The 11,318-nt window shown below is 55.9% G+C and overlaps 1 protein-coding gene across 1 annotated transcript; it reads left to right on the forward strand.

The window, feature by feature from the left end:
• The first annotated feature begins 6,063 nt into the window (after positions 1-6,063).
• DUSP2 (dual specificity phosphatase 2) lies at positions 6,064-8,386 on the forward strand. The gene is made up of 4 exons (XM_055327334.1): positions 6,064-6,555; positions 6,672-6,796; positions 7,195-7,414; positions 7,534-8,386. Exons 1-4 carry the CDS (start codon positions 6,168-6,170, stop codon positions 7,746-7,748), a joined length of 948 nt encoding a protein of 315 aa, XP_055183309.1. The 5' UTR covers positions 6,064-6,167; the 3' UTR covers positions 7,749-8,386.
• Positions 8,387-11,318: the final 2,932 nt, after the last annotated feature.

Here is an 11,318-nt window from a genome sequence, read left to right on the forward strand (position 1 = left end):
ATACCTGAGCCAGAAGATAGCAGTGTGACCCCTAAAAAGAGCCAGGTCCTCTTGGACGGTGGATTGTGTGGCCAGAGCCCCAGCAGAGAGGGCTTTGGGCAAGGGTGGGAGGCAGGTAGGAAGAGCCTGCATGGGCGAGGATCTGGATTCTGAAGACAGGACGGAGGGAGGGATACAAGATCGCGAGTTCAAACTCTGGCTCTACCATCTACCAACTATGACGGTTTGGGTAAATTAGCCTCTTGGCGCCTTGCTACCCTGTTTGTATTTGGGGTACCAGTCATTCCTGACTCTTAGGGATGTCTGAGGTTTCAAGGTGATAACTCCTATAAAGGTTTCGGGACTAGGCACATGACAGTCAGTATTAGTTTTTGAGCTGTCTTTATGAAGAAAGATGAGACAAGAGGCATGTGCTGGTGGAAGGGGTGGCCTTGCAGACTGTCTCAGACAGGGTCACGGGGCGGAGGTGTGTGAAAACCCAGGTTCCAATCCCAGGGTTCCTAATTGTAGGCTGTGTGACTTGGGTTCCACCCCCAAACCCCTCTGGGCCTGGGTTTCCCTGTCTGCAAAGCGAGGGTAACAATGCCATTCCCCTAGCCCTTGGATGCTTAGGGCTAGATGCCATAATGCTTAGGAGGCACCCAGCCCAGTGCTAGTGACTGCTATTGTTTAATGAAAGCACAGAGAGGTCAATTCACTTACCCAAGGCCCCACAGTGAGGAAACAACCCTGCTGTGTTTGCACCAAGGCAACGTGACTCCAGAGCCCCTAAGGCTCACTGATCACACCACTGCCATTGCCCTGCTCCTGCTGGTGTTACTGGTCTCCAGGGGAGTGGGCCAGCCTGGTCTTTGGTGGTGGTCAAGGTACAGTGGTGACAGGTGGGAAGGAGCCGTCTCTGGCTTCTCTGGGCCTCCAGACCCCCTTGTGACCCCTCACATTGCACTAGGCTTTGGCTGTGGGGCAGCCCCAGGAATCCTCTTGTCCCAGAGTCAGGCACCCTGGGGTCACAGTGTGGTCACAGTGTGGTCACATTTCTGAGAATCCCTCGCCTCTTGCCTAACTGTTCCCACTGGTGACAGAGCTCTCCCTTAGCACCCACTTCTTCCCTTCTTGGCTACTGTATCCTAAGCTAGGGGCACATCTGGCCAACAGGGTGGGAATGGAACCATTTTTCTGCTGCAGCAGCCATGGGCTGGGGGCCCAGGGTGTACTGGGGTGGGTGCCTGCTGAGAGAAGAGTGAAGAGAGATGTCCCCTGGCCCCAAGCCAGGCATATCCAGGGGTGCAGTCAAACCCAGGTCCCTCTGATGGACATGCCCATGGAGCATGGGTCTCCACCAGAGGAGCTGGCTTTGGCCTTGGCAATGGGACTGGCTCCCCCAGATGCTCTTCCTCAGGGCTGTGGTCCTCTCCCCTCCATGTCTCATGCTCTTTCTTGATGGGAGACCATGGGAGAACAGAGAACCAGACCCTACAGAACTGCACAGAAGCTGCAAGGGGCTGTGAGGATCCTTTCCCAGGCAACTCTCCTCACTCTCCTACCTGTGTCCCATCTCTTACCTGTGTCACACTCTACCATCTTTGGGTCCCATCTGTACCATTCAACTGTATCATTACTCTAGGTAAATGACTAGTCTCACTTGCCATGAATACAACACAATCACAAAAACAAATATTATTGAAACAATGAGGTCAGCTCCCTGAGGGCAGTGGTTTGTGATTTATTGCTGTATTCCCAGCACCCAGAAAATTACCTGGCACATTACAGGTACTCAAAGTATATTTTTTGAGTGAGGGGCTCGTAAATGAACAAATGCAGGAAGGAAAGAGTGATCTGGATCTAGATGCTTGGGGAAGGCCCTGATAAAAAAAACACATTGGGGCGCCTGGGTGGCTCAGTCAGTTAGGATTCTTGGTTTGGACTCAGGTCAGGATCTCAGGGGTGTGAGATCAAGCCCCACTTTGGTCTCTACACTTAGCGTGGAGTCTGCTTGTTCCTGTGCCCTCTGGTCCTCTGCCTATGCTCTTTCTACCCACCACCTAAATAAATAAATCTTAAAAATAAATAAAATCTTAAAAAGAAAGCACCACTTCAGTTCCAAGTGGAGACTTTCTTCTCAACATACTCCTTGTGTTAAGGAGAGCTTCCCCGGCAGGCTGCCTGACCGTGCTCCTTCCCACGTATACATGTGACAGTGTGACACACATGTGTCTCCCCTTTGGCCACGGAAGGACCCTCTTCCGAGGGCTGGATGCCCAAGGTCAATGTCCGCTCTGCCCTATCCTTCCCACTGGGCTGGACAGGGCCATCTTTGAAGAATATAGAGTCACTGCTCCCGCCTGGCAGGTGCCTGTGGGGGTGGCCACCATGCCTCCTAGGCAGAGGCCTGGCACAGGAAATCTGACGTCATCCTGACTCACTACTCAGATGAGGCTGCGGGTGGCCACCACTCGTCACTCTCACCTTCATACCTACCTGGCATAAGGATGATGGCCACACCATTCATTTCTTCCTCCCCCCCCCCCCCCGGGGCACAGGCTTGGGGTGTGGGTTTGAAAGGAGGGGGAAGGAGCACCATATGCAAGCCCACATCAGTACAGAGCTTCAAGCTTCGTGATTGTGGAAGGGAAACCACTTTGCATGGGGGCTGGGTGGATGTGCTGGGGGGTTGGCAGGGGAAGCCAGGAATCCTGAGGCAGGAGGGGAATGACACTTTACTGTCAAAACAGGTGGTTACAAAGAATAACACATTTGTTCCAGTTAGGTATTTTAATTAAAAAAAAATGAAGGGGCGCCTGGGTGGCTCTGTCAGTTGAGTATCTGTGTCTACTTTTCGCTCAGGTTGTGATCCCGGGGTTCTGGAGTCCAGCCCCGTGGCAGGCTTTCTGTGGAGCAGGGGGTCTGCTTCTTCTTCTCCCTCTGACCCTCCTCCTCCCTCATGCTCACTCTCTCTTGCTCTCTCAAGTAAATAAATAAAATCTTCTTTAAAAAAGGCTTTATTGGGATCCCTGGGTGGCGCAGCGGTTTAGCGCCTGCCTTTGGCTCAGGGCACGATCCTGGAGACCCGGGATCGAATCCCACATCGGGCTACCAGTGCATGGAGCCTGCTTCTCCCTCTGCCTGTGTCTCTGCCTCTCTCTCTGTGTGTGACTATCATAAATAAATAAATAAATTTAAAAAAATAAAATAAAAATAAAAAAGGCTTTATTTATTCATGAGAGACACAGAGAGGCAGAGACACAGGCAGAGGGAGAAGCAGGCTCGTTGCGGGGAGCCTGATGCAGAACTCCATCCCAGGACCCCAGGATGATGCCCTGAGCTGAAGGCAGACACTCAACTACTGAGCCACCCTGGTATCCCCAGTAAATAAAATCTTAAAAAAAACGAAGCTGGGTCCCAAACAGACTTAATAGTATCTGCTCTGTAACCACCAGGCCAGGAACATAAAACACCCAAAAACCTCTGCATATGACACCCCCGTCCTGCCATCCCTATGGTCTCGTGATGAGGCATGGGGTCCTCCCTCCAGAACCTGCAGCCTGTGGGGTACCAAGTCTAAGCGAGACCCCTCCTCACACTGCACCCAAGGGCCCAGAGCCCTGCCTCGTCTCTGCTGTGGGAATAGTGTTCCTTCAGGAGGTGGCAAAGGAAGACATCCCGTGCCATGACTCACCAGAGGTCTGGGGATCTTTAGTCAGAGCAGAAGTGGGGGTGGGACGTGGGTTTGCGTTCTCTTCTCCGTTCTCTTCTCCCTCTCGTGCGCATTACCCTGGCCTTGGGCTTTTACCCAGTTATTGGGGGTGGGGACTACCCCAGTTTGGGAAGAGGGGAAGGGGACAAAGGGAAGCTCTTCTTTCATGGCTAAGTCAGATCTCCTTAAGTCTGTGTTGCAGAGCCGCAAAAGGGACAGCCCCAAAACAAGTGGCATTGAGGGGGTGACTTACACACACTACCTCAGGCAGGGCGCTGGGCAGGGCCCCAAGGACTGTGCCACTAGAGCAAACCTTTAGTGGCGCACCCCCACTCCCGAGTGGAACTTCCCAGCAAAGTACAGGTTGTTCTTCCCCCTAGGAGGGGAAGAAGCTCAGGGGTCTGCAGCCCCTACCATTGAGCTGATTTTTATCCCTGAGCCAGGATCTCAGCTGGCCAGTTCTCTCTCCTCCTCCCCAAGGAGCTGGAAGGCTGTGGCTCCCAGCATGGCAGGTGACGCCAGCCCCACGGGTTAGCAAGACTGGACCTGACTATTCTTTTGCGTGCTCTGTAATTTGCCCCTGGAATCAGCCATTAAGTCATTTGCCAGTCTGATGCCAAGGATAAGGGCCACATATCAGCCTCTGGGATCTGTGGCCCAGACTCCCCGGCTCTGTTGTGGGCTTTGCCACATCAGCCCCCAGACTGGCCTGTAGGGAGGGACAGGACACTGCAGGCACCCAGGCAGCAGTGTGGCCTCATAGCCTTGGCACCAGTGTTGCGTGAAGAGCTGGTCTATTATGAGCTCCCATCCTGCAGATGGGGACATGAAGCATGAGAGAGTGACTTGGCCCCAGGAATCTCTGGAGTCTTTCTGTCCCCTGGATCCCCTCTTCCCCATAGCACATATGAGCTCCAAACTGTATCAAACATTGTGCAACTGCATTCAGATCATACACAACATACACAGGCATGACACACCATTTTGAGGAGTTTAAAGTTTATAAGCCAAGTGGAGGACTTGGGGCTCAACACGGGTCCTATCTGTAACCCTCCAAGACGGTCTGGACATAGGGGACTGGAAGAGATCTGGAAGGATCTTACAGAGGGCACTGATGCAGGGGAATGGGCGCTGAGGGGCCTGGGTTCTGAAATCCCACACAGCTACGTGGTGGGGGTGGGGGCAGTTCCTGCTCCAAGAAGCTGCTCAGTCCACCTCAACATCTCTGCTTTGGTGTTCAGCAGTCTTTATTTCGGGCCTCCAACCCTGGGATGGGGGGGGGGAGCCAGATACTCCCCCTCAACACACCTGGGCCTCACCACATCCGGTCCCTGGGCTGGCAGCTGAGGTGGGGGGGCAGAAGGGATGTAGATTACCCAGCTCCCCATTCTCACTGCTCATCGCCTTGCTCAGGTGGTCCCAGGTCCCGGCTCTCTGGCTCTGGGATGGGGGGGGGACTGCTACAGCCTAGGGAGGGCTGAGAGGGGGTGTGGTAAAGGGGGGGGGGAGGAGGCCGATTCTGGTACGTCTTCTCCCTTTTCCCCTTGGTGAGGTTCCTGAAATTCCCACCACGCCCCAGGGAGAGCCCGGCATCGTCAGCAGAGTTCCCCTTGCTAGCCGGTGGTGACTTGGGGAAGTGTTTCACCCAGGGCCTCTGGGGTTTCCCTGGGCCCCAGGGGAGCCTTGTCTCACTCTTAACTGGAAACTTATCACAGGCCCCCTGCCTCTCCCCTGGAGGCCCAGGGGTCCTTCTCATGCCAATGTCCAGGGTCTTGGGCCCAGAGGATAAAGGTCTGGACTGGCTTGGCCGCTAACCTGCTGCAAGACCCAGAGTGCTGGTCTCAGCCATGCAATGGGCGAGGGAAGGGAGGAGAAATAAAGTGCCTCTGCACAAGGCTTCTAAGGTAGAAAAGGGGCATCTCAGCAGGGCTCCCCACTCTCCAGGGTAGAAATCATGGCGATGTCAAGTTTTGTTGTAACAAATTCCTAGAGCGAAAATCCTGGAAGAGAAAGGGAGAAGGAAGAGAGCCTGGCAGGGGGCATCTGGGTATGGGGATGTGCCGGAGAACCCCGTTCCCAAGGACTGAGCGGTGGGAGCAGGTCAGAGGGTGGGAGTGTTCTGCGAGGCTGGGGCGCAAAGGTGGGCGGCACTGGAGCCCCACTGACCCTGGCAAAACCCCTTCCTCCGGAGCGGGTGCGCGCCCCGCCCCCCCCGCGCTCCGCCCCCCTCAGCCCGCCCAGGCCCCGGCCCGCCCAGCTCGCGCCAGCTGGAGGCCGCGGGGGCGGGCGCCGGCGCCTTCCTGCGCTGCCCTTGTATGGTGACCCGGGAGGCCGGCCCACGGGTACTTAAGCCGCGGCGCCGCCCGGGGGCCCAGAACACTAGGGTCGGGGCAGCGCGGCCGCCGCGACCGCCGGGAGCGCGCGGGCACGAAGACGCGCAGCGACAGAGGCCGGGGGAGCCGGGGCGGTCGCCATGGGGCTGGAGGCGGCGCGCGAGCTGGACTGCGCGGCGCTGGGCGCGCTGCTGCGGGAGCCGCGGGAGGCCGAGCGCACGCTGCTGCTCGACTGCCGCCCCTTCCTGGCCTTCTGCCGCCGCCACGTGCGCCACGCGCGGCCCGTGCCCTGGAACGCGCTGCTGCGGCGCCGCGCGCGGGGCCCCCCCGCCGCCGCCCTCGCCTGCCTGCTGCCCGACCGCGCGCTCCGGGCGCGCCTGGCCCGCGGGGAGCTGGCCCGGGCCGTGGTGCTGGACGAGGGCAGTGCCTCGGTGGCCGCGCTCCCGCCCGACGGCCCCGCGCACGCGCTGCTCGCCGCGCTGCTGCCGGAGACCCGCGCCGGGCCCACGGCCGTGTGCTTCCTGCGAGGTGAGCGCGGCCCCCCGGCCCTCCTGCCCCCCGGGCCCCCCCGACCCACCCCCGGCCCCCCCGCCCCCCGGCCCCGCCGCGCCCTCCCGGCTCACCGCCCCTCGCCCTCCCCGCAGGCGGCTTCGACGGCTTCCAGGCCTGCTGTCCCGACCTGTGCTCGGAGTCCCCCGCCCCCGCCATGTCGTCTGCCGGGGTCGAGAACAGCCGCTCCGACGACGCCCGGGCTCCGTCCTACGACCAGGTGAGTTGAGATCAGAGCGGCTTCCACCGCCCACCCCCTGCCTCTCTGCGGGATCGGCTGCGCCTGTGGATTCGAGCGGCCTCTCCTTGTCCACACTCACCTGTGTGCGTGCGTGTGTGTCCCCGCAGCAGATGGGAGCACATCTTGGTGTGTCTGGTGTGGGCTGCTCCTGTGCGCCTCTGTGAATCCGTGTCTGCAGCATATTTGGGGCTTTGATGGGGAGGTGTGTGTTTGTGTGTATCTCTGTGTCCCCTCGTGGCCTCATGTTCCAGAGTGTGATCCTGGTCAGGATAGACCGAGGGCTCCTCTTGCTGGGCAGCCTGCCGTGTGTGCCCCCGCCTCCAGGCCTGGGCTGAGAAGACCTCCTCCTCCTCATCCCTTTTCTCCCACCGGTACAGGGCGGCCCTGTGGAGATCTTACCCTACCTGTTCCTGGGCAGCTGCAGCCACTCCTCGGACCTGCAAGGGCTGCAGGCATGTGGCATCACGGCGGTCCTCAACGTCTCCGCCAGCTGTCCCAACCACTTTGAGGGCCTTTTCCGCTACAAGAGCATCCCGGTGGAGGACAACCAGATGGTGGAGATCAGTGCCTGGTTCCAGGAGGCCATAAGCTTCATTGGTAAGAGTGGGAGCTTCACCCAGGGACCTGAAGGGACACCCAGGTGAGGGGACTGGGGCACCTGTCACCTCCCCTGCCTACCTTCCTGGCTGACCCCCTCTTCCCCATCTCCCTCGCAGACTCCGTGAAGAACAGTGGAGGTCGGGTACTGGTACACTGCCAGGCAGGCATCTCACGCTCTGCCACCATCTGCCTGGCTTACCTGATACAGAGCCGCCGCGTGAGGCTGGACGAGGCCTTTGACTTTGTCAAGCAACGCCGGGGAGTCATCTCCCCCAACTTCAGTTTCATGGGGCAGCTACTACAGTTTGAGACTCAGGTGCTGTGTCACTGAGGCAGGGCCCCACCATGCCAGCTCCAGTTCAGGGAAAGCTGCCCTCCCCCGTCCCCCTGAAATTTGAAAAGCCCCCAAGTGGTGGTGCTGGGAATGCAGGAACTCTGGACTTACTCACCTGGTGCTCTTCTGCTGGGTTTGAGGGCTGGCCCTTATTCTGGGGACCAGAATGGAGGGCATGTCTGCTTCCCCTCCCCCCCCTCTTCTGGCGGAAACTAACTGGACTCTACACCCATGGATTCCCACTGGTCCCAGGACCATGTTGAGGCCCTTGGCAGCCTGAGAGCTCCAAGGAACAAGCTGTGACAACCAGGAGCCCTGTCTGGGGGGTGGTCCACTACAGGCCCGGAGCCTGAGCCTTGTACTCCTGGGGAGCTGGGCATCAGGGAAGTGATGTGTCTGTTACGTCCGGACCTCTTGCTTGTGTGCGTGCACATGTGTATGTGTGTGAGCATTTCACGCCTGTATTGGTGCTGGAAATTTTTTTGTGTTCAGCTGACATTTAACACTCCCTCCCCCACTTCCTCCCAGCCCTGTGGGCGGGGTTGGAAACTTAGCACTTTATATTTATACGGAACATTGAGGATGTGTCAATAAAGTATTGTTTTGTTTAAAAAACAATTTCTCAAGCATCTGGTCTGTTTCTTCATCAGACCTCAACCTATCCTTGTGCCTGAGGAGTAGAAGGAAGAAGGTGCTCGTGTGAGCTCACCTAGAGGAGGTGCCCTCCTGGGCCTTGTCACCTTTTGTTGGTGTCGTAGCCCAGGCAGTGTTCCATCTCTAGAGCTGAAAGAGGAGGTTTCTGGGAGGCTGACTCCAACCTCGTTTCTGTTACTGGCGTTCGATTCTGTGGGAAAAAGCTTGGGTTCATGGCTCAGACTGCACTTCCTTTTTGGGACATGGATGGATATGCATGTGTGTGCACCTGTGTGTGTGGCTGTTTCCATGGGTGTGGGTGTCTGCTCTTCCTACCGAGCACACGCTTGCATGTCATATGCACCTGAAGGTATCTGTGAGTGTGCCTGTGTGCATGGCTCTTCCAGTGGCTGTGCATGTGCCTGCTAGGCCAGGCTTCCTTTTCCCCACGGTAGGGCAACACAACTTCTCCCCTCTTCTCTCACCTACCCAGGCTGGGCCCCCAGGCCTCGGAATGCCCATTTGCACTGGGGCTCATGGCAGCCCATGTGCCAGAGTTCCTTCTTGTCCCCAGAAGCCATGTGGCTTGGTGTTTGGTATGGAAAACATGTCACCAGGGTTGGGCTTAATTGCTCTTTACACCCACCCAACTAGCGTGTCTTTTTTTTTTTAAAGATTTTAATTATTTATTTATTCATGAGAGACACACACAGAGAGAGGCAGAGACACAGGCAGAGGGAGAAGCAGGCTCCCTGTGGGGAGCCCGATGCGGGACTTGATCCCAGAACCCCGGGATTAAGCCTTGAGCCAAAGGCAGACGCTCAACCACTGAGCCACTCAGACATCCCCCAGCTAGCATGTCTTGATTGAATGTTGGGTATTTGCCTGGCATGGGACTGTGCCATCTGGGGAGGCATGAATCACGGGTCCAGCCCAAGCCAGAAGTGGAGGGGGTGCATGCTGAGGCTGCCAGAAACGGGTGCTGTGATTTGCCTGGGAGCAGGGGTGCTGAGGCTCTTGAGGTCAGCTCTTGGACAGCTCAGCCAGCTTCATTCGGCCTCCACTCTGATGCTTCTGGCCACTCGGAGTGTCATCTGGCTAACTCAGTCCTTCCAAAGTCAGCTCAAGGGTCACCCCTGCAGAATGCTGGCTCTTCTTCATGGCATTCTGTGTGCCTGGCAGGGTACACCTGAGGGATGGAGTCCGATGGTTAGGAGGCCAGTTATTCTCCCTGCGTTTCAGTTTTCTTGTCCGTAAAATGGAGTTTTATCATTAGCCCTTGCCAGTTAGTGTATCTAGAATGACACAAATCAATCCATGTAAGAGGCTTAGCCTAGCATCTACACATAGTAGGTGCTCAGGAACTGTTAGCCACTGATGGCTCATGAAGTGAAGGTTTTCAGGTGTGTACCTGTATGTCTCAACCAGGCTGGATGCTCAAGAGGGCAGAACCTATGGTCTGCTCTGCCCTCTGTACCCAGAGTCTGGCACAGGTCGGCACTCATTTCAACAGGCAGGTGAAGGATGAGCAGCCTGCCCCAGAGCCTTGTTCCCCCTGCTGTCTGGGGGTGGGTGAGCTGCTCCCTGGTCGGAACTGAGCAGAGCCGGGCTTGCTATCAAGGCTTTCTGAGGACCTGAGTGGGCTTTGTTTGGACTTGCCAACAACACTTAGCTTGGGGGGCGGGAGTGGAGGGCATTGGGGGCTCTGAGTCATCAGGGCCTTCTCATCACACAGTTCCATGTCACCAACAGCAGGACTGGTGGCTGAGGCCTTGCCCACCCCATCCTCACCCCTACCCCATTCTTTCCACGCCCAGCCTCCCCTACATGTGTTTTTAAGTCTTTTTTTTTAATTTTTTTTTTTTTAGAAAGAGAGAGAGAGAGCAAGCAAGGGTGGGGGGAGGGGGAAAGAGAGAGAGAGAGAGAGTCACAAGCATAGTCCACATGCAACCCAGCGCCAGGCTTGATCTCACCACTCTGAGATCACGACCTGAGCTGAAATCAAGAGCGAGATCCTCTACCAACTTAGCCACCCAGGTGCCTCAAGTTAGTTTTCCAAACAAACTGAATTTCTCTCTCCTTCCTTTTTATTTATTGCTTAAAATTTTTTAAATTGTGGGGCGCTTGGGTGGCTCAGTTGGTGGAGAAGGCTGCTCTTGATTTTAGCTCAGGCCATGATCTCAGGGTCCTGGGATGAACCCTAAGTTGGGCTCCATGCTCAGCAGGGGGTCTGCTTCTCCCTCTCCCTCTGCCTCTCCACCCCCGTTCATGTTCTCTCTCTCTAAAATAAATAAATCAATCTTTAAAAAAATTTTTGAGTCGTGGTTAAAAATATCCAGTAGGCCCTCCTTATCCGAGGTTTTACTTTCTGTGGTTTTATTTGCCCCCAGTCCACCAAGGTCTGGAGGCAGATGATCCTCCATCTGACATATCACTGGAAGGTCAGTAGTCGCCTAACCCTCTTTGCAATGCCTACAGCATGCATCTCACTTCATCTCATCATGTAGGCATTTTACATCTCACATCATTATAAGAAGGGCAAGCTCAATGCATCAAGATATTTTGAGTGAGAGAGAGATCATATCCACATAACTTTAGTTACAGTATTTATTAGTTATTAATCTCTTACTGTGCCTAATGTATACATTAATATCATAGGTTTGTATGAAAAAATAGGGTTTGGTATTGACCACAGTTTCAAGCATCTATTGGGGGTCCTAGAATGTATCCTGTGCTGATAAAGGGGGACTATGGCATAACATAAAATTTGCCATCTTTGCCATCTTTTTAAAAGTAGGTTCTGTGCCCAGCATGCAGCCCAACTCGGGGCTTGAACTTGCAATCCTGAGATCAAGACCTGAGGTGACTGTCCCATTAAGTAGGACACCTAACCCATTGAGCCACCCAGGTGCCCCTTATCTTTACTATTTCCAA

The sequence above is a fragment of the Nyctereutes procyonoides genome, unplaced genomic scaffold, assembly GCF_905146905.1.
Source record: "Nyctereutes procyonoides isolate TBG_1078 unplaced genomic scaffold, NYPRO_anot_genome, whole genome shotgun sequence".
NCBI lineage: Eukaryota > Metazoa > Chordata > Mammalia > Carnivora > Canidae > Nyctereutes > Nyctereutes procyonoides.